The following is a 22,078-nucleotide window of genomic DNA, read 5'->3' on the forward strand; positions in this document are numbered from 1 at the left end:
AACAATATTACTTCCGCTACGGAAACCGGAAACTACCAATTCATAACTCGCGGAAAATATTTTAGACGCGTTTTATTATTTGGCAAACTAGCCACAGCATTATTATGAATATAGAAAACATGCTCGACTCCACTCTTGAATAGTCAATCGTTTAAACTGACTATATACTAGTTTAGTACAGTGGTGTTATAACGTGTTATTATAACGTGACAAACAGATTGCGTTGGAAGTGCTTGTGTCTTTTCACCGGTGCCTGCAAGGTGTAGCTGTTTGCTAACTAGCTAACGTTACTAGCTATCTATCTGTTTTTAGAGTAGCCAAACAACCGTTATATTTTAAGAAACACATGAAATTAGCTGTTGGCAGATGTTTTTCAATTTATTAGACCTGTAGGGCAACAGATCGCAGTTTCTGAATGGGTGGAAAGAAGAAGAAATCAGCCGCTGTCCCTACAGTCCAACCGGCAGCAGCAGGCAACAATGTTCCTGCTGCTGGAAACGGCGTGGCTGACCCTGCTACTACTGGGAAAAAGCAGAAGCCAACTCCTGCTAAAGCTGCTGTGAAAGATATCAAGCCAAAAGGTATGTCACTCATATAAAGCAATTTCTCAGAAGGCTGTGGCTGTTGTTATGAGTCAGAAACCCCTGGTGGGTAATGATAGCCTGTAATACCTGATTCAATGTTGGATGGCATATGGCAGGCATAATTAAACCATCTGTGTGAGTCTGACACTTTCATTGACTCGTTTGACAGGTCCAAAGACCTACAGCCTCACAAACACAGCACAAGTGGACACAGGAGGAGTCACTGACAAGTCTATACTCAAAGTAAGTGTGCCGAATAGACTGATGTTTAACCCTGTTATTAGCCTACTACTTTATAAACACGTTCTGAAATGTTTTACTTCTGTGACAGGTTGTCATTCAAACAGACTTGGAGAAGAAGATCATCAAACTGATCAATGATTTCAGGCAAGAGAATGGAGACAAAGGACCGATATCAGGAAGACTCACCAACAAGAAACTGCTGGTAAAGAACATCATGTGTCACAGTAACAAACAATCCTTTATTCACATGTCTGTCATATGGATTTTGTTAATATATTCTAATGTCATATGCTTTGTGTTACACAGTCATGATGTAGCCTGTGATTGTGTCATACAGGATCTCTACTTAGCTCTGCAGAAGTTCAAGTTTAAGACGGAGCACATTGAGGAAGCCATGAAAAGCAGTGTGTTGTATGGAGGAGACCTGCACTCTGCCCTCGACTGGCTTTGCCTGAACCTGAAAGATGGTACTTATACTTTGATTTTCAAATTGTCTGTTTTTTTTACCCTCTTATCGCAGTAAACTTCTTCACTGATCCTCTGACTGACTCGTTTTACTCTAGCTTTCTTTCATTCCCTCCACCTCCTCTCCTCCAGAGGAGCTGCCAGCAGGTTTCAGTCAGAGGATGCAGGAAGAGAACCATGAGACCAAGCCAAAGTTCCAGCCTGCACCCCAAGCACCCGAACCTGAGTCTCCCAAAGAGCCGAAGAAAGAGCCTGCAAAGGTGGGGAAAATATAGCCTTGATCCACCCTTTCCTATTGTGTTGCTTCGAGTATGCGGAGCAAATCTGACATTTACAGTCTGGCAACGTAAGATTATGGGAAACATTTTCTACACATTCTGAGTCTGTGAGTCAATGAATGATCAGTCATCTCCATGGTGATCTCCATGTTGACAGGTGCCTGTGAAGGATGAGGGAGCCAGTGTGAAGGAGTGGATCCTTAGATACGCAGAGCAGTCCAGTGAGGAGAGCAGCGAAGAAGAGGAGGAGCAGAGTGGGAAGAAGACACGGAACCCAGAACTGGATGAGAAGTTTGATCCGGTAAGCTGAACTCAGCAATCATGTCACACATTCACCTGTTACACTGATATGTACTGTATAAATGGTGACAATCTAAGCTGGTCTTACTTTTCTCATAGCCTGGGTGCAACTCTGTTTCTGCACTCTTGCTAACACATTATGGAATGTTTAGCATGGCAATTCCATAAGGAGTTAGCAAGAGAGCAGAAACAGACTGGCACCCAGGCTACTTTTCTGAAAGTTCTTGGGACTATAGCTACTGGGCACTACTTGATGGGTAGTACTGTTTCCCTTCACTCTGGTTATGTGATGTTGTGTAGAACGACAGGTACCTGGTGCTCACTGCACAGCTATACGATGCCAAGGAGATGGCTGCTACAGCCAAGGCCAAGAAGGACAAAGGAGGACAGAGGACTGCACAGGACAGAATCCGAGTCATACAGCAAGGTCTGTCTGGGTCCTCCATTGTCAACTGAACACCCACATTATCTATATCGGGGACGGGCAACTTTGAACGGGGATGGGTGCCACAGAAAATCGGAACTCATCATGAGGGGCCTCAGTGGCACGTCGGTCTCCGTACCCACATCCATACCCACATATGCAGTCAGAGCCGGCCCTAAGCAAAATGTTGTTGCCCCCCCAACAACAACAGAAACATTTTTCCATTTTAAAGCACGTTTGCTCCAATTCTACACATTTAGCCATGGGGCAGAAAGAAGATTTTGTTATTTTAGAACTCATTTAATGTAACTCTACTAATTTTGCCATGGGGCGTGAAGAAAAATGTGACGTTTTACAGCTACTTTCCTGCACTTGTATACATTTTTCCATAGAGTGGAAAGAAATGTTAGCAGTTTTTAATATGATATCTGAGTCACAGTAATTAACAAAATCAATGGGGGACCACCCAGTCGGTAATTCAACCATGATTACTACAAGTTTAGATAACTTACCAATCTAAAACCATTTTTAATTGAGTGACTGTCAGTAACCACGTTTCCATCCAACTATTTGATTACCTGACGCGTGAATAAAGTAACGACCGGGCTGATGAAATGCCGGTACAATTTTATAAATGCCGACAGACTATTTGTTCGTTAGACATGGTGGGATCTTTTTGTGTCTGTAAAATTCATTATGCAAGAAATGGCAGTATGATGTAATAACAATAACCATCATATGGAAGTAAACTTGGAGTCACACGATGATATGGTGTGTGGTCCTCCCACTACGACTCAGGAATGCATGCAGTTTTTTAGACTACAGATTAAATAAGTTATGAACTTCACAGGGGGGTGATAGTGCAAGGTGATGAGCTTGATGCTCCTTTCCAATAAATATTGAGGGTCTTACTCTGTTGACATCAATGCTTGGCCGCCGTTTGACAAATACAAATAAATATCTCTTATCTATAATAATCTCATAATGCAGGTAGCCTACCCGCACTGTATCTGCCAGCTGTTGGTTAGAGCACATCTGCCAAGACCAGATTAGGCATATTTACTATATTACAACAGTTTTGTGACAAAACCATCAGCAGAGTTGAAAATGCGATGGAAACCCATTGGAATCTAATGGCAAAAGTGCATTTTTATGTGCACTACGTCATCATGCACAGCCTTTTATCCACAAAAGGTCAGTTTAATTTAAACACATCCCTGGTGGGAAAGTGCTCATATTGTTTTATACAAATCTTTGAATATTTGCATGAAAATCTGTTGCAAACTGGATGGAAACCTAGCTACTGACTGACATAGAAAGAGGAACTGCTGATGCACAACCCATTTTCGAAATTGCACTTTGTGTATTCTACTATTCTAACTCTCAACAGTAAGCTGAAACCCTGGACTGAGTTCCTAAAAATATATATATACAGTACCAATCCTATGATACTGTAAATATTTGATGTTTTGGTATTTGGAAATGTATCCGTGGGCCTACATAATGGGGGCTGCTGCCAGTTGCCCACCCCTGATCTGCATACATTCTTTCAAACTATTTACAATAACATATTCACCAATGTTCCGTATTTGACCACAGAGCATTCTTTTTGATAATATTTCCTAGAAGTAAACTCAGCAAAAAAAGAAACGTCCTCTCACTGTCAACTGCGTTTATTTTCAAAAAACTTAGTGTGACTATTTGTATGAACATAAAAACATTCAAGACATAAACTGAACAAGTTCCACAGACATGTGACTAACATAAATGGAATAATGAGTCCCTGAACAAAGGGGGGAGTCAAAATCAAAAGTAACAGTCAGTATCTGATGTGGCCACCAGCTGCATTAAGTACTGCAGTGTATCTCCTCCTCATGGACTGCACCAGATTTTCCCGTTCTTGCTGTGAGATGTTACCCCACTCTTCCACCAAAGCACCTGCAATTTCCCGGATATTTCTGGGGGGAATGGCCCTAGCCCTCACCCTCCGATCCAACAGGTCCCAGATGTGCTCAATGGGATTGAGATCCGGGCTCTTCGCTGGCCATGGCAGAACACTGACATTCCTGTCTTGCAGGAACTCACGCACAGAACGAGCAGTACGGCTGGTGGCATTGTCATGCTGGAGGGTCATGTCAGGATTAGCCTGCAGGAAGCATACCACATGAGGGAGGAAAATGTCTTCCCTGTAACGCACAGCGTTGAGATTGCCTACAATGACAACCGGCTCAGTCCGATGATGCTGTGACATACCTCCCCAGACCATGACGGACCCTCCACCTCCAAATCGATCCCACTCCAGAGTACAGTCGTGGCCAAAAGTTTTGAGAATGACACAAATATTAATTTTCACAAAGTCTGCTGTCTCAGTTTGTATAATGGCAATTTGCATATTCTCCAGAATGTTATGAAGAGTGATAAGATGAATTGCAATTAATTGCAAAGTCCCCCTTTGCCATGCAAATGAACTGAATCCCCAAAAAACATTTCCACTGCATTTCAGCCTTGCCACAGAAGGACCAGCTGACATGTCAGTGATTCTCTCGTTAACACAGGCGTGAGTGTTGACGAGGACAAGGCTGGAGATCACTCTGTCATGCTGATTGAGTTCGAATAACAGACTGGAAGCTTCAAAAGGAGGGTGGTGCTTGGAATTGTTTCTTGTTCTTCCTCTGTCAACCATGGTTACCTGCAAGGAAACACGTGCCATCATCATTGCTTTGCATAAAAAGGACTTCACAGGCAAGGATATTGCTGCCAGTAAGATTGCACCTAAATCAACCATTTATCGGATCATCAAGAACTTTAAGGAGAGCGGTTCAATTATTGTGAAGAAGGCTTCAGAGTGCCCAAGAAAGTCCAGCAAGCACCAGGACCGTCTCCTATAGTTGATTCAGCTGTGGGATCGGGGCACCACCAGTATAGAGCTTGCTCAGGAATGGCAGCAGGCAGGTGTGACTGCATCTGCACGCACAGTGAGGCAAAGACTTTTGGAGGATGGCCTGGTGTCAAGAAGGGCAGCAAAGAAGTCACTTCTCTCCAGGAAAAACATCAGGGACAGACTGATATTCTGCAAAAGGTACAGCGATTGGACTGCTGAGGACGGGGGTAAAGTCATTTTCTCTGATGAATCCCCTTTCTGATTGTTTGGGGCATTCGGAAAAAAGCTTGTCCGGAGAAGACAAGGTGAGTGCTACCATCAGTCCTGTGTCATGCCAACAGTAAAGCATCCTGAGACCATTTGTGTGTGGGGTTACTTCTCAGGCAAGGGAGTGGGCTCACTCACACTTTTGCCTAAGAACACAGCCATGAATAAAGAACACACCTCTGAGATCAACTTCTTCCAACCATCCAGGAACAGTTTGGGGACGAACAATGCCTTTTCCAGTATGATGGAGCACCTTGCCATAAGGCAAAAGTGATAACTAAGTGGCTTGGGGAACAAAACATCGATATTGTGGGTCCATGGCCAGGAAACTCCCCAGACCTTAATCCCATTGAGAACTTGTGGTCAATCCTCAAGAGACGGGTGGACAATCAAAAATCCACAAATTCTGACAAACTCCAAGCATTGATTATGCAAGAATGGGCTGCCATCAGTCAGGATGTGGCCCAGAAGTTAATTGACAGCATGCCAGGGCAGATTGCAGAGGTCTTGAGAAAGAAGGGTCAACACTGCAAATATTGACTCTTGCATCAACTTCATGTAATTGTCAATAAAAGCCTTTGACAGTTATGAAATGCTTCAGTATTCCATAGTAACATCTGACAAAAATATCTCATATTCTAAAGAAATTCATATTTGTGTCGTTCTCAACTTTTGGTTACGACTGTACAGGCCTCGGTGTAACGCTCATTCCTTCGATGATCAACGCGAATCCGGCTATCACCCCTGGTGAGACAACTGACTCGTCAGTGAAGAGCACTTTTTGCCAGTCCTGTCTGGTCCAGCGACGGGTTTGTGCCCATAGGCAACGTTGTTGCCGGGGATGTCTTGTGAGGACCTGCCTTACAACAGGCCTACAAGCCCTCAGTCCAGCCTCTCTCAGCCTATTGTGGACAGTCTGAGCCTCAGTTGTTGTTGCCATCCTGTACCTGTTAATTGTTTATGGTTCTTTGAACAAGCATGGGAAACAGTGTTTAAACCCTTTACAATGAAGATCTGTGAAGTTATTTTTATTTTTACGAATTATCTTTGAAAGACAAGTTCCTGAAAAGGGGACATTTCTTTTTTTGCTGAGTTTATATAGGTTTTATTTTCACACCACATATTAATGGTTATGTTTCTATTCACATTTTAGAGATGAAGCCACTAGAATCCCATCCTATGTTCAACACAGTAATAAAAGTTGTAGACACGCCCAAAATCGAGGAGAAGAAACCACCTGCTCCAACTGAGGGCAAGGAAGAACTGGCATTCGGCCTGTTTGAACAAGCTGAAAAGGAAACGCCCCCTCCCGCAGAGAAAAGTAAGTATGGATTGACCAAATGTCTTTGTTTGGTCAATCTGAGGGGAGGACACCTCATAATAATGGCAGGAAAGGAGCAAATGGAATGGCATCAAACACATGGAAACCATGTGTTTGATGTTGGTGATACCATTCCACTTATTCCGCTCCAGCCATTACCAGGAGTCCATCCTCCCCAATTAAGGCACCACCAGCCTCCTGTGGTGTCAACTGAGTATATGATGCACTATATCTGTACTTATTCAAAACAATAGTGCATGGCAGTTGTATATGAGTGTTCAAATGCATACTAAGTTGTGTAGTAAAATCCTACACATTACAGTATAACTGACTGTGGTACTGAGGTTTCGTATTAAAACATCATATTTATTTCTGTCTCCTTAGCAGCAAAAAATAATGAGCCTAAAGACATCCGTAACTTTGACTACACGGCTCGCAGCTGGACCGGCAAGTCCCCCAAACAGTTCCTGATTGACTGGGTCAGGAAGAACCTCCCTAAGAGCCCTGCTCCCTCCTTCCAGAAGGTTGCTGCTGGGAGATACTGGAAGTGCAGGTGAGTGATTGGATCCAATCTCAGGATCTCTGGCATGTTGTTAAAGTAGTCCTCAGGCTTGTGGTCAATGCCATTTCATTCAGTCAACTGCTTTTTCAATGAGTTTTCATTGAGTTTCAGTTTATTTTACTGAATTAGCTGCATTAAAATGAGCGCCACCCCCTTGAGCGCCACCCCCTAACCCTGATACAACCAAACACAGCCCCTGAGCGCCACCCCCTAACCCTGATACAACCACACACAGACTCTGAGCGCCACCCCCTAACCCTGATACAGCCACACACAGCCCCTGAGCGCCACCTCCTAACCCTGATACAACCACACACAGCCCCTGAGCGCCACCCCCTAACCCTGATACAACCAAACACAGCCCCTGAGCGCCACCCCCTAACCCTGATACAACCAAACACAGCCCCTGAGCGCCACCCCCTAACCCTGATACAGCCACACACAGCCCCTGAGCGCCACCTCCTAACCCTGATACAACCACACACAGCCCCTGAGCGCCACCCCCTAACCCTGATACAACCAAACACAGCCCCTGAGCGCCACCCCCCTAACCCTGATACAACCAAACACAGCCCCTGAGCGCCACCCCTAACCCTGATACAACCACACACAGACTCTGAACGCCACCCCCTAAACCTGATACAACCACACACAGCCCCTGAGCGCCACCCACTAACCCTGATACAACCAAACACAGCCCCTGAGCGCCACCCCCTAACCCTGATACAGCCACACACAGCCCCTAAGCGCCACCCACTTTCGTGAGGTCTCAACCCCCAGGGAAGAAAAAAGTTTGAAAGAACCAATCCGGGTTAGGGGCAGTGGTGCTCAGGGGCTGTGTGTGGTTGTATCAGGGTTAGGGGCAGTGGGGCTCAGGGGCTGTGTGTGGTTGTCTGTGTGGGCGTTTGAGTGAGAAAGACACAGAGGAGAACCAACCAGTAAAAAATCACAGCCTCCTTCATTATCATGCCTGCAACATCAAGGAGCCTTTCCAAGTGGTGAAGACTTGGAGTTTGGTGTCAGCCAGACTTAGACAGTGTATGATGTGTTATAAGTTTTGTCTCACAGTAAGACTGGTATTGTTTCTCCCAGGGTTCGTGTTCAGAGACTGGAGGATGTTTTGGAGGTTTGTCCCAATATTCTCACTGAGGACGGCATGCAGGCTCAGCACCTGGGTGCAACACTGGCCATCTACAACCTATGTAAAGGACAGGTGAGTTCATACTGTATGTAACCTCAACTAGGGTCAGGTGTGTTTCTGATGCTGTTTTACATTCCAATAACTAACCTGTGTCTCTGTCTGTCTCTCTCTCTCTCTCTCTCTCTCTGTCTGTGTGTGTCTCTCACTCTCTCTCTCTCTGTGTCTCTCTCTTTCTCTCGCTCTGTCTGTGTGTCTGTCTGTCTCTCTCTGTCTGCCTTTCTATCTGTGTGTGTCTCTCTCTCTCTCTGTCTCTATTTCTCTCTGTCTCTCTCTTGCTCTCTCGCCATCCCAGTCAGTCCATATGTTGATCCCTCCCACGTACCGTGAGGTGTGGCTGGAGTGGCGGGACAGCGAGCAGGCAGAGGAGGAGGAGCTCCGCACAGCCATCAACAAACCCCGAGACCAGTTCATCACCCGACTGCTGACCCGGCTGAAGCAGCAGCAACCCCAGAAGAAGTGTCCTTCTCCCCAGCCAGGGCTGCAGGGAGCTGGGGACGAGCTCGAGGATGACTGGGAGAGCCTGGCCAACCTGGAGGAAGAGGAGGACCCAGGGAAAACCATTACCCCGAAGGAGAGAGGTGGTGGGGTTGCAGAGGTGGCGGCTCGGGCCCTTCTTCTGAAGCTCCGTGGCTCGGCCCTGTCCAGGCGGTTACAGGTCTGTAATGTTTTTAATCTATTTTTAACCAGTTTTAATGTCTTATCAATAGTTGTAATATTGTGGAGTGACACTTTACTAAATGTTTATAAACTCTACAGACGGACAGAGAGCAGCTCCCGGTGTTCCAGCACCGCGTGCGGGTTATGGAGGCTCTGCGACGCAACCGTGTGGTGGTGGTAGCGGGGGAGACGGGCAGCGGGAAGAGTACCCAGATCCCCCAGTTTATCCTAGAGGAGCTTCTGACTGGGGGAGCTGCTGCACAGCCCTGTAACATAGTGGTCACCCAGCCACGCAGGATCTCTGCCATGAGTCTGGCCAGCAGGGTGTCTCAGGAGCTGGGCTGTGACGATGGGCCTGGATCCAAGGTTAGAGGGAATATGTGATGGGCTGGTGGAAGTGGTTAGGTGGTTTGAGATTGGATTGAGCTTGACAACAATAAGTTACATGTAGGTTGGGGTGGTTAAAGGGTTACGTTAGGTGGTTTTTGTGTGGTTTAGGATATATAGGGTGCCTCAAAAAGGTTAGGTGTTGGGTAAGGGAAGAGTTGAATGCAACACATTTGATGAAGGTATTTTCTATTACATGTGTACAATGTTGATGTTTCAGTCGTCGCTGTGCGGGTACCAGATCCGGATGGAGAACAAGTCTTCGGACTCGACCCGTCTTCTGTACTGCACCACCGGGGTTCTCCTCAGGAAGCTGCAGCAGGACCACATGCTCAGCTCTCTGACCCACATCATAGTGGACGAGGTATTTAGTTATTGTTATTTATATATGTTCTTTTGTGTATTTTACCCCCTTTTTCTCCCCAATTTGGATCTTGTCTCATCGCTGCAACTCCCCAACTGGCTCGGAAGGCGAAGATCGAGTCATGCGTCCTCCGAAACATGACCCGCCTAGCCGCGCTTCTTAACACCCCCTGCTTAACCTGGAAGCCAGCCGCACCAATGTGTCGGAGGAAACACCGTCCAACTGACGACCGAGGTCAGCCTGCAGGCCCCTGGCCTGCCACAAGGAGTCGCTAGAGCGCGATGAGCCAAGTAAAGCACCCTCGGCCTAACCCTAACCTAACCCGGAAGACGATGGGCCAATTGTGTGCCGCCCAATGGGACCCCCGATCACGGCCGGTTGTGATACAGCCCGGGATCGAACCTGGGTCTGTAGGAATGCCTTTAGCACTGCGATGCAGTGCCTTAGACCGCTGGGCCACTAAGGAGGCCTCTATTTCATTTTTTTAAGATACTTTGCCAGCAGCATACCACCCTGCATCACACTGTTGGCTTGCTTCTGAAGCTAAGCAGGGTTGGTCCTGGTCAGTCCCTGGATGGGAGACCAGATGCTGCTGGAAGTGGTGTTGAAGAGCCATAGAGGAGGCACACTTTCCTCTGGTCTAAAAAATAGCCCAATGCCTCAGGGCAGTGATTGGGGACATTGCCCTGTGTAGGGTGCCGTCTTTTGGATGGGACATTAAACGGGTGTCCTGACTCTCTGTGGTCACTAAAGATCCCATGGCACTTATCGTAAGAGTAGGGGTGTCAACTAGAGGTTGACCGATTATGATTTTTCACCGCCGATACCGATTTATTGGAGGATCCAAAAAAAAAGCCGATACTGGTTAATTGGCCTATTTATTTATTTATTATTTTTTGTAATAATGATAATTACAACAATACTGAATGAACACTTATTTTAGCTTTATATAATACATGAATAAAAATCCATTTAGCCTCAAGTAAATAATGAAACATGTTCAATTTGGTTTAAATAATGCAAAAACAAAGTGTTGGAGAAGAAAGTAAAAGTGCAATATATTTGCCATGTAAAAAAGCTAACGTTTGAGTTTCCTGCTCAGAACATGAGAACATATGAAAGTTGGTGGCTCCTTTTTAACATGAGACTTCAATATTCCAAGGTAAGAGGTTTTAGGTTGTAGTTAATATAGTATTTATAGGACTTTTTCTCTATACCATTTGTATTTCATATACCTTTAACTATTGGATGTTCTTATAGGCACTTTAGTATTGCCAGTGTAACAGTATAGCTTCCGTCCCTCTCCTCGCCCCTACCTGGGCTCGAACCAGGAACACATCGACAACAACCACCCTCGAAGGAGCGTTACCCATCGCTCCACAAAAGCCACGTCCCTTGCAGAGCAAGGGGAACAACTACTTCAAGGTCTCAGAGCGAGTGACGTCACCGATTGAAACGCGCGCCGAGCTAACTAGCTAGCCATTTCACATCGGTTACACCAGCCTAATCTCGGGAGTTGATAGGCTTGAAGTCATAAAAAGCTCAATGCTTGAAGCACAGCGAAGAGCTGCTGGCAAACGCACTAAAGTGCTGTTTGAATGAATGCTTAAAAGCCTGTTCCTGCCTACCACAGCTCAGTCAGACTGCTCTATCAAATCATAGACTTAATTATAACATAATAACACACAGAAATACGAGCCTTAGTTTCCAGATTTGACCATAATAATGACCTATCATTTCGAAAACAAAATGTTTATTCTTTCGGTGAAATACGGAACCGTTCCGTATTTTATCTAACGGGTGGCATCACCTAAGTCTAAATATTGCTGTTACGTTGCAGAACCTTAAATGTTATGTCATAATTCTGTACAATTCTGGCAAATTAATTATGGTCTTTATTAGGATTAAATGGTCTTCACACAGTTCGCCACGAGCCAGGCGGTCCAAACTGCTGCACTGCTTGCACGGAACGCAAGACAATTTCCCTAGTTAAAAGAAATTCATGTTAGCAGGCAATATTAACACAATATGCAGGTTTAACAATATATACTTGTGTATTGATTTTAAAGAAGGGCACTGATGTTTATGGTTAGGTACACATTGGTGCAACGACAGTGCTTTTTTCCAATTGCGCTTGTTAAATAATCACCCATTTGGCGAAGTAGGCTGATGAGAAATAAACAGGCACCGCATCGATTATATGCAACGCAGGACAAGCTAGATAAACTAGTAATATCATCAATCATGTGTAGTTTACTAGTGATTATGTTAATAACCTCTTAGAGCTACCCCCTATTTTTTTTTCCCGCCTGAAGACATACCCAAATCTAACTGCCTGTAGCTCAGGCACAGAATCAAGGATGTGCATATTCTTGGTACCATTTGAAAGAAAACACTCTGAAGTTTATGTAAATGTGAATTGAATGTAGGAGAATATAACACAATTGGCTCCATCAATAAGTGCATTGATGATGTCGTCCCCACAGTGACCGTACGTACATACATACCCCAACCAGAAGCCATGGATTATAGGCGACATCCACACTGAGCTAATGGCTAGAGCTGCCACTTTTAAGGAGCAGGACTCTAACCCGGGAGCTTATAAGAAATCCCGCTATGCCCTCCGACGAACCATCAAACAGGCAAATCGTCAATACAGGACTAAGATCAAATCGTACTACACCGGCTCTGACGCTCGTCGGATGTGACAGGGCTTGCAAACCATTACAGACTACAAAGGGAAGCACAGCCAAGAGCTGCCCAGTGACACAGGCCTACCAGACGGGCTAAACTACTTCTATGCTTGCTTCGAGGAAAATAACACTGAAATATGCATGAGAGCACCAGCTGTTGCCGGAAGACTGTGTAATCACGCTCTCCGCAGCCGATATAAGACCTTTAAACAGGTCAACATTCACAAGGCCGCAGGGCCAGACGGATTACCAAGACATGTACTGCAAGCATACGCTGACCAACTGGCAAGTGTCTTCACTGACATTTTCAACCTCTCCCTGTCTGAGTCTGTAATCCCGACATGTTTTAAGCAGACCACCATAGTCCTTGTGTCCAAGAACACAAAGGTAACCTGCCTAAATGACCACCGACCCATAGCACTCACGTCTGTAGCCATGAAGGGCTTTGAAAGGCTGATCATGGCTCACATCAACACCATTATCCCAGAGACTAGACCCACTCCAATTTGCATACTGCCCTAACAGATCCACAGATGATGCAATCTTGATTGCACTCCACACTGCCCTTCCCACCTGGACAAAAGGAACACATGTGAGAATGCTATTCATTGACTACAGCTCAGCGTTCAACACCATAGTGCCCTCAAAGCTCATCACTAAGCTCAGGACCCTGGGACTTAATACGTCCCTCTGCAACTGGATCCTGGACTTCCTGACGGGCTGCCTCCAGGTGGTAAGGGTAGGTAACAACACATCCGCCACGCTGATTCTCAACACGGGGGCCCCTCAGGGGTGCGTGCTCAGTCCCCGCCTGTACTCCCTGTTCACTCATGACTGCACGGCCAGGCACGACTCCAACATTAAGTTCGCCGATGACACAACAGTGATCAGCGACGAGAGCCTATAGGGAGGAGGTCAGAGACCTGGCTGTGTGGTGCCAGGACAACAACCTCTCCCTCAACGTGATCAAGACAAAGGAGATGATTGTGGACTACAGGAAAAAGAGACCCATGACAATCATAACAGATCTGACACAGACCTGTGAAATTATTTTGAATTCTGGATCTGGACCCGCTCGGTTCCCGATTGCGTCTGTGGAATTTGTGTCCAGGTGGATCTATGAAAACTCTAGTCTAGACACCTGACCTCTTACACACTGCCCACTGTGCCCAGGGTTCGATCAGACTCTCACACTTCAGTCTGTGCATGTTTCAGATCAACTACATTGCAGCCAAACTGGGCAGACTTACTAATCTACATATTACCCTGCATGCCAAATAACCAAAATAAACTATGCTGCGCTTTTGCCTTGCCTTGCTCAAACCGATCCCATCAAACACGCTGTCTGTCTCATCCATTCTAGGTCCATGAACGCAGCGTCCAGTCTGATTTCCTGCTGACCATCCTGAAGGACGTGGTCCAGAAACGGTCCAACCTGCACCTGGTCATGATGAGCGCCACGGTCGACTGTGATAAGTTCGCTGCCTACTTCAACCGCTGTCCTATAGTCAACATCCCTGGCAGAACCTTCCCTGTCGAGGTTAGATGTCGGGAACTTTTCATTTCCCTATAGTTCACAGATATGAAAATATGAACTGTATTTTCTGATTAAATTGTATTTTCCATCACAAGTGAATTATATTCCTGTCCTAGTCTGTCTAAGTGCCAAAAAGGATGTTATTTGTATCATACTACTTGTGGTTGTCCTGATATAAAATGTTATTTCAGCGATCGATGTAGTAGAGCATTGTTACAGTGTGTCTCTCAGATATTCTGTTGTATCGTGCTGTATGGTGTTGTCCTGATGTGTTCTGACCATATCATTAAAATGAATAGAAAGGTGAAATAAAATGTCATAATGGGTGGACTGGTCGGCCATTTTGAGTGTCCCCATGGCAATAAAGTGGAAAGTGATTATATTTCTGTGGTTCTGAAGTGCTTTGTTGCACCTCTATTGTCAGGTGTTCCATCTGGAGGACATAGTGGAGGAGACAGGCTATGTCCTGGAGAAGGACTCTGAATACAGCCAGAAGATCCTGGAGGAGGAAGAGGAGGTCAACATCAACTTCACGCAGAAAGGAGGGAAGAGCATGCAGCACCAGGTGAGAGGGGGTGTGACAGAGGGGTGAGATCTTTGGGATTGAGGGGCCTGGTGATAGTACCTACCTGCTGCATTGGGTCTCAGGGTCAGATTGATTACTGACTTGTCTCTGAAAACACTGTAGAAATGCCTTATTTCCTTAACTATACTGAATCACTGTGCTGTGTGCTATCCTATTCTACACTACTGTAAATGCCTCAGATCCATGTTGTGCATTACAGTGAACAGGAACCAATATGTAACTCATGGTGTTTTGTGTGTGTTCTCCAGGAGTTTATAGTGAAAGACTCAGGCTCTGGCTGGGACCTGGGTCCTGACCTGGACCACTTCAGCAGCCGGACCCGCCACGCCCTGCAGTACATGAACCCCAACAAAATCAACATGGAACTGGTCCTGGACTTGCTCGACTACCTGGGTAAATACACAGCTCCTGGACAGAGTTGCGGGTTCATTCAGCCCAGTGTGAGGACGTGGAGAGAGCTGGAGACTGGAGAGTTAGTCCAGTTTATATTTGGTTTATGGTTGTTGATATGACTGTACTACATGTTGGGGCAATTTAGATATTGATTGATAGGTGTTGCGCCAACTGTAATATTTTTTCCCCTTCCCCAGATAAGTCTCCTCAGTTTGCAGTGGTGGATGGAGCTGTTCTGGTGTTCCTCCCAGGTCTGGCCCACATCCAACAGCTTTATGACCTGCTCTCCACAGACAAGAGGTTCCGTGGCAAAGACAGGTGAGTTTATAGTCTTCACTGACAATGTCATCCTGAGAAGAATACCATCTTGCGTGCTAGCAATTTCTAAATTCATTTATAAACTATTTTGTTGTAGCAAAGGTTTTAGCTTTCATAAAGAGATTGGTTTATGTCTCACTGTCCAGGTACAAACTGGTAGCCCTGCACTCCACACTGTCATCTAAGGACCAGGCTGCTGCATTTACAGTGCCCCCTACTGGAGTTAGAAAGGTACTGGGGTTTCTTTGTTTAGTGCAGTGATGAACTGAGATACATATTGCTATGAATTAACAAAAGTGAAAAACTCATTTTTATTACCCTGTCTACCCTATTTTAGATTGTGCTGTCCACAAACATAGCGGAAACTGGAGTAACAATACCTGATGTTGTGTTCGTTATTGATACCGGAAAGACCAAAGAAAACAAGTACCATGAGAGTAGCCAGATGAGTTCCCTGGTGGAGACGTTTGTCAGCAAGGCCAGCGCCCTCCAGAGGCAAGGCAGGGCAGGACGCGTGCGGGACGGCTTCTGCTTCCGCCTGTACCCCAAATTCAGGTCAGCCCCTCCCCTCTCAATCACAGAACAAGTTGCTGTCTACGACACAAATACCTCTACTGCCTTATCTGAGGTCAGCAGCTACACAAGTTACAGCCTGATTGTGAATGTTCTTCTATGTAACAGGTTTCAGGCTTTCATGGATTACTCCATACCAGAGATACTGAGGGTTCCACTGGAGGAGCTGTGTCTTCATATCATGGTACACTGACAACTGTAAACTGGGTGGTTCGTGCCCTGAATGGTGATTTGGCTGACAGCCGTGGTATATCAGACCGTATACCACGGGTATGACAAAACATTTATTTTTACTGCTCTAATTACATTATAATAGCAATAAGGCAGCTGGGGTTTGTGGTAAATGGCCAATATACCACAGCTAAGGACTGTGCCTAAGAACAGCCCTTAGCTGTGGTATATTTGGCTACTTACCACAACCCCCCCCCAAGGTGCCTCATTGCTTAATTATTCTTAGATATTCTTCATAATAGACACAGGAACAATCCACTCACAGGGCTCACTTGAAAAATAGATGGCAATCTCAATGTAACCACCGTAACCACACCAACCACTGTAACCACCCCAATCACCATAACCACCCCAATCACCATAACCACACCAACCACCGTAACCACAGTAACCACCCCAAACCACCGTAACCACCCCTAACCACCCCAAACCACCGTAACCATCCCAAACCACCGTAACCACCCCAAACGACTGTAAACCACCCTAACCACTGTAAACCACCCTAACCACTGTAAACCACCCTAACCACTGTAAACCACCCCAACCACTGTAAACCACCTCAACCACTGTAAACCACCGTAACCACTGTAAACCACCGTAACCACTGTAAACCACCGTAACCACTGTAAACCACCCTAACCACTGTAAACCACCCTAACCACTGTAAACCACCCTAACCACTGTAAACCACCCTAACCACTGTAAACCACCCCAACCACTGTAAACCACCCTAACCATCACTGTTCCGTCTCTGTCCCCTGTACAGAAATGTGAGTATGGCTCTCCAGAGGAGTTCCTGTGTCGAGCCCTAGACGCGCCCCAGCCCCAGTCTGTGAGTAACGCCGTGTGCCTGCTCCGGAGGATCGGAGCGTGTATACCGGAGGGCCACGCCCTCACCCCGCTGGGTCACCATCTCGCCACCTTGCCTGTCAACGTCAAGATCGGCAAGATGCTCATCTTTGGTGCCATCTTGGGCTGCCTGGACCCCATTGTAAGTTACAGTCCATGCGGGGTGTCATACATTTCTGAATTAGCATTGTATTGTATTAACTGCTTGCAAAATCAGCAATCAACCATGTGAAATGGGACTCACCTAGTTAAAGCTAGAATCCTTAATTGAAACAAGAACAAAGCAGTCACCCCCGCCTGTGTCTTGGTAAAAAGCTGAGGGATGGGCCTGGAGAAATTGAACCACTCTCAAATTCATAGACAAGAGCTATGGATTCAAGGACTGACGATCCATGATATCAAAATTATAGTTTTAACCATGTTTTCAGGCTATACAGTGTTTGTTTACATTTGACATTGTTTACAAATATTGGAGTAAAACAAGCTTATACTTTGGGTACTGATGGGGTACGACAGTTGAACTAAGCTCATGAGGCATTTAGAAGTTATTTTCTTCAAGAATAAATGGGTATATATAATTTATTTTTAAGTCCAAAAATAGATGTAGCAACTAAGGATTCCAGCTTTAAAGGATACATCTAATTTCCATAATGACTGAATGTAATTGTATTGCAGGCGACTATAGCAGCAGCGATCTCGGAGAAGTCTCCCTTTGCCACACCCATGAACCAGAAGGATCAGGCTAACCTGGCTAAAGCTGCCCTGGCTGTAGCCAACTCAGATCACCTGACTATCTACAATGCTTACCTGGGGTAGGTGCATCTCTTTTCAAGAGTATGAATGACCAAAATCTGAGATAGATATTTCAGGGTCATGTTCAGTTGGGCACGTGGCAGCAAATTGTTTTGCGACAGTAAAGAAAACATGTGTTTCTTGGTCAAGTTCACCTAGTCCCTCTCTGTTTCAATACATTTTATTCCATATTGTGCCTAATACATTTTTTTAAAAGCAATGACACATAGCCTAACCCTGAAGAAGTTGATTGTTCCTGTGCCATTTTAATGGCTCAGCCACCATCTTGGTTTCTGTTCTCTAATGGTATTGTTCTGCTAACAGGTGGAAGAACATACGCAGTGAGGGATATCGAGCCGAAATGGCCTACTGCAGGAAACACTTCCTGAACCGTACCGCCCTCATCACCATAGAGGTACTCTATTTTCTAACTTGTGTGTATGGTTCTCTCATCTGATATGCTTTAACAGTGAGCGTCAGGGTTGGGGTCAATTTCGAATTTCAGTTTACTTCTTGAATTGACTGAATTGAAATTTCGTGGTATCCAATTGGTAGTTACAGTCTTGTCTCATTGCTGCAACCCCCGTATGGGAGTTCTGCTTCTTGACACAATGCCCACTTAACCCGGAGGAAACACCGTGACCGTGTCAGCGTGCACTGTGCCCGGCCCGCCACAGGAGTCGCTAGTGTGCGATGGGACAAGGACCCTGCTGCCAAAACCCTCCCCTAACCCGGACGACGCTGGGACAATTGTGCTCCGCCTCATGGGTCTCCCGGTTGCAGCCGACTGCGACAGAGCCTGGACTCCAACCCAGAATCTCTAGTGGCACAGCTAGCACTGCGATGCAGTGTCTTAGACCACTGTGTCACTCAGGAGGCAGTTGAAATTGAATTTACCCCAAGCCTGTTGAGCATGTACAACGGCTGTACACAGTGACAGTAGTTCATAGATCATACGACATTTAGAGTGGTTGGTAAGGACATTAAACCTGGATCTCTTCTCCATCAGGACATCAAACAGGAGCTGATGCGTATGATGGACCAGGCTGGATTCTCTGGTTCCTCCAGGTCCGGTCGAGGACCACCTTCCCGGGATCGGTCTGACCCCAGGGGTCCCCAGGCTCCCCTCACCCCCCTTGGTAAGCCTCAGATCTGTGTCCTGAACGCGGTGCTGACGGCAGGACTGTATGACAGCGTGGGACGGATCCTCTACACTCCCTCTGTGGACGTCCTGGACCGGGTGGCGTGCTCTGTGGAGACTGCCCAAGGGAAGGCCCAAGTCCACCCCTCCTCTGTCAACCGCTGCCTGCAGACACGCGGCTGGCTGCTCTTCCAGGAGAAGGTCAGTTGGTCCCATAGAGATATATTGATCCATGATCATTCAATCTACCCGTCTGTAATCTCTATGGTGAAATCGATTACTCACTGGGTGTAGAAGATGGCCTTAACTGGAGATATAGGATCAAATTCTCCCTACTTGTAATCCTAACCAAGGGTGTGGCTAGGCCGGGGCAACCTCTAACTCCCAGGTAGGCCTAAATAGAATAATTTACTGTGTGTAATTGTAGGTAAAATACTATTAAGTTGCACATTTTTTAAATCTAATTTTGACTCTCCCTCAGGTAAAATACTCTAAGATCTACCTGCGGGACACGACGCTGATCTCTCCCTTCCCCATGCTACTGTTTGGAGGGGACATCGACGTACAACACCGGGAGAGACTCATCTCTCTGGATGGATGGATACACTTCCAGGTCAGAGTTCATATCTGGGTCAGCTGTATTACATGTCTGTGTCGTGAATGACTAGAGTGGTGTGTCAGTGCTACAGCAGAGACAGTGTGATACACAAAGAGAAAGAAAATCAAACTCTTGTAGCCAGTTTCCCAGACCCAGATAAAAAATAAAATTACTTCTCAATAGAGAATCTCCATTGTAAGTGCTCTATAGTCCAATACTAGTCTTAGGCTACAATCCAAATTCAAAGTAGACAGCCCTTGGCCCTAAACCCTCAGCCCTTGAATGATGTTTTACATCATTACATCCGAGTGTACTTTTAAATGTCCCTTGCCCAAGCGAGGAAGAGTGTTGATCGGAGAGGCAACATTGTTGGAGGAAATATTGAAATTGAGTTTAAAAACAAACGACCTAAAGCTATTAATGTACCTAGTAAGCTAACAGCTAGCTAGCAGTCCTGTCAGGTAGCTAGCTACAGTTGCCCATAGCTGGCTAGCTAGTATTATAGTTTATTTATTCCAATACATTTCTGAATTCCCCAAAAATATGTTTATGAAGCTAACTACGTTTTCATAGGGTCCTCACTACGAGACTAAGCCAATTTGCCAATGCTAAAATCAATGTCATCTATATATATTTTTTTAGCAAGCTAGCGTCATAATTTTGTCTGACATGCCGAAAATTCAGCCATGTTGATTCAATTTGACACGTGATTACAGTTTGCATTGAATTGTGGGTCATATCAACCCCACAAGTGATCAAAGTTCTTCACTCGCTCCCTCAAGCTAAATCAAGGGCCGAGGGGGCAACGTTAGTGAATTGGACCTCCACTTAAGATTGCAATCAAACTGTATCCGGTTTTGACGAGGATTCCCCCAAGGGAAAGTGGCTATTGCGAGGGCTAAAATTACTGTGTTTGGACTGCAGCCTTAATCTAGGTCCAGGAAACCCTTGTAGTTGAGCATACTGTCGCAAGCAAGGCTCTGTCTGATCTCTGTTCCTCCCTGTCCTCCTCTCTCTCTCCCAGGCCCCAGTGAGGATCGGAGTGATCTTTAAACATCTGAGGAAGCTCATAGACTCACTACTGGAGAAGAAGCTGGAGAACCCAAGGATGAATCTAGAAGGTAATATTCTACCCTTTTTCTGTCTTTTCCCCCTCCCTTTTCTCTTGAATCCCTCTCTCATTTTCTGTTTCCTTCTTCCTCATCCTTCGTCTCTTCCTAAGCCCCCTACATTTTTCTTTTTTGTGTTCATGACATTGTGCTGTGTGTTGTTTAACTGTGTAGTGGTAAATGGTGTTGTTTACTCTTTTACTCTCTCCCGTAGATGAGAAGACCATCCAGTTGATAATAGAACTGATCAAGATGGAGAATGTCTTCTGACCACTGTGACCTCTGACCTCTCATTGGAGACATCAGTCATACATGGTTGTCCAAGGACAGATGGACAGCCTAAAGATCAGAGGGTGGTGGTGGACTGTATAATGACATTTAAATCATGAAATTAAAGAATATATTTCTTCTCTTATCAATGATGACTGTTGCCAAACAAAATAAAGCTGAATGTGGTGTTGATGGCTAATTTATGTTTGATATCTGTTTTAGGGAAATAAACATTTGAAATTAATTCATAGCTCCCTCCCTCAGAATGTAACAAACATCCTTTGGTGATTAGCATGTCTTTGTTTTCTAAAATAAACAAAACTCTAATGGCCTTGTGTGTGCGCCTAGTAAACATCCTTGAAATATTCCTGCAATTATGTCAGACTGGTGCTGCCCAAACAGTTATTTCAGATTATAAACTGGGTGGTTCTGACAGCCATGGTTTATGAGACCGTATACCATGGATATGAAAAAACATTTATTTTCACTGCTCTAATTACGTTGGTAACCAGTTTATAATAGCAATAAGGTACCTCACTGGTTTGTGGTATATGGCCAACATACCATGGATAAGTGCTGTATCCAGGCACTTTGCGTTGCGTCGTGTCAGAGAACAGCCATTAACCGTGGTATATTGGCCATATACCACACCCCCTCGGGCCTTATTGCATAATTCTTTCAAGTTTAAGATGTTGGGGGAGGGGGGTGAAAAGGTGACATGTGGAAATGTTTTAAGATGGTCATACTACGGCTCATTTAGCCATTTGATTTAGGTATTTAAAAAAAATGTATATTAAAAAATTTGCTGAAAACAATATTGATTTTGGCCTTTACAAGAACACCATCATGTTGCTCAGAATCTTTCTATAGTGAGGTCCCATTGGTTTGTAGCCCAAACGGTTCGGATGCTACCAAACAGAACTTGGCTGGTGGTGAAGAGGGAGTTTACCCCAAAGGGCTTTGTAGATGAACATATACTAATGTAGCTTTCTGTGTATATGAAGTGAGGTCCAACCTACCATTTGGTAGAAGGTGCAATGGTGGGTGAGTGACT

The 22,078-nt window shown here is 45.4% G+C and overlaps 1 protein-coding gene across 2 annotated transcripts; it reads left to right on the forward strand.

Annotated features, from left to right (window-relative positions):
• Positions 1 to 16: 16 nt before the first annotated feature.
• On the forward strand, positions 17 to 21,355 carry dhx29 (DEAH (Asp-Glu-Ala-His) box polypeptide 29). 2 transcript variants are annotated; one of them, XM_029628514.2, is made up of 27 exons: positions 19 to 581; positions 754 to 827; positions 916 to 1,029; positions 1,165 to 1,294; positions 1,425 to 1,552; positions 1,728 to 1,871; positions 2,171 to 2,297; positions 6,596 to 6,763; positions 7,148 to 7,316; positions 8,418 to 8,538; positions 8,819 to 9,181; positions 9,283 to 9,549; positions 9,791 to 9,934; positions 13,991 to 14,167; positions 14,589 to 14,729; positions 14,999 to 15,143; positions 15,341 to 15,461; positions 15,608 to 15,692; positions 15,799 to 16,016; positions 16,143 to 16,218; positions 17,032 to 17,256; positions 17,790 to 17,926; positions 18,231 to 18,321; positions 18,916 to 19,248; positions 19,529 to 19,660; positions 20,670 to 20,766; positions 20,969 to 21,355. In XM_029628514.2, the coding sequence occupies exons 1-27, from the start codon at positions 416 to 418 to the stop codon at positions 21,022 to 21,024; spliced, it is 4,149 nt and encodes a 1,382-aa protein (XP_029484374.1). In that variant the 5' UTR covers positions 19 to 415; the 3' UTR covers positions 21,025 to 21,355. The 2 variants fall into 2 exon arrangements, with proteins under 2 accessions (XP_029484375.1, XP_029484374.1); XM_029628515.2 differs by lacking the exons at positions 18,916 to 19,248; positions 19,529 to 19,660; positions 20,670 to 20,766; positions 20,969 to 21,355 and adding an exon at positions 18,537 to 18,909 and having other exon boundaries at positions 17 to 581.
• Positions 21,356 to 22,078: the final 723 nt, after the last annotated feature.

This window comes from Oncorhynchus nerka, linkage group LG22, assembly GCF_034236695.1.
Source record: "Oncorhynchus nerka isolate Pitt River linkage group LG22, Oner_Uvic_2.0, whole genome shotgun sequence".
Taxonomy (NCBI): Eukaryota; Metazoa; Chordata; class Actinopteri; order Salmoniformes; family Salmonidae; genus Oncorhynchus; species Oncorhynchus nerka.

Excerpts from the sequence above, each read along its gene's own strand:
- dhx29 (XM_029628514.2), top strand. The coding sequence starts at position 416 with ATGGGTGGAAAGAAGAAGAAATCAGCCGCTGTCCCTACAGTCCAACCG. Across the intron at positions 1,295-1,424 it reads TTGCCTGAACCTGAAAGATG|AGGAGCTGCCAGCAGGTTTC; the intron begins GTACTTATACTT and ends CCTCTCCTCCAG. Across the intron at positions 19,661-20,669 it reads ATGGATGGATACACTTCCAG|GCCCCAGTGAGGATCGGAGT; the intron begins GTCAGAGTTCAT and ends TCTCTCTCCCAG.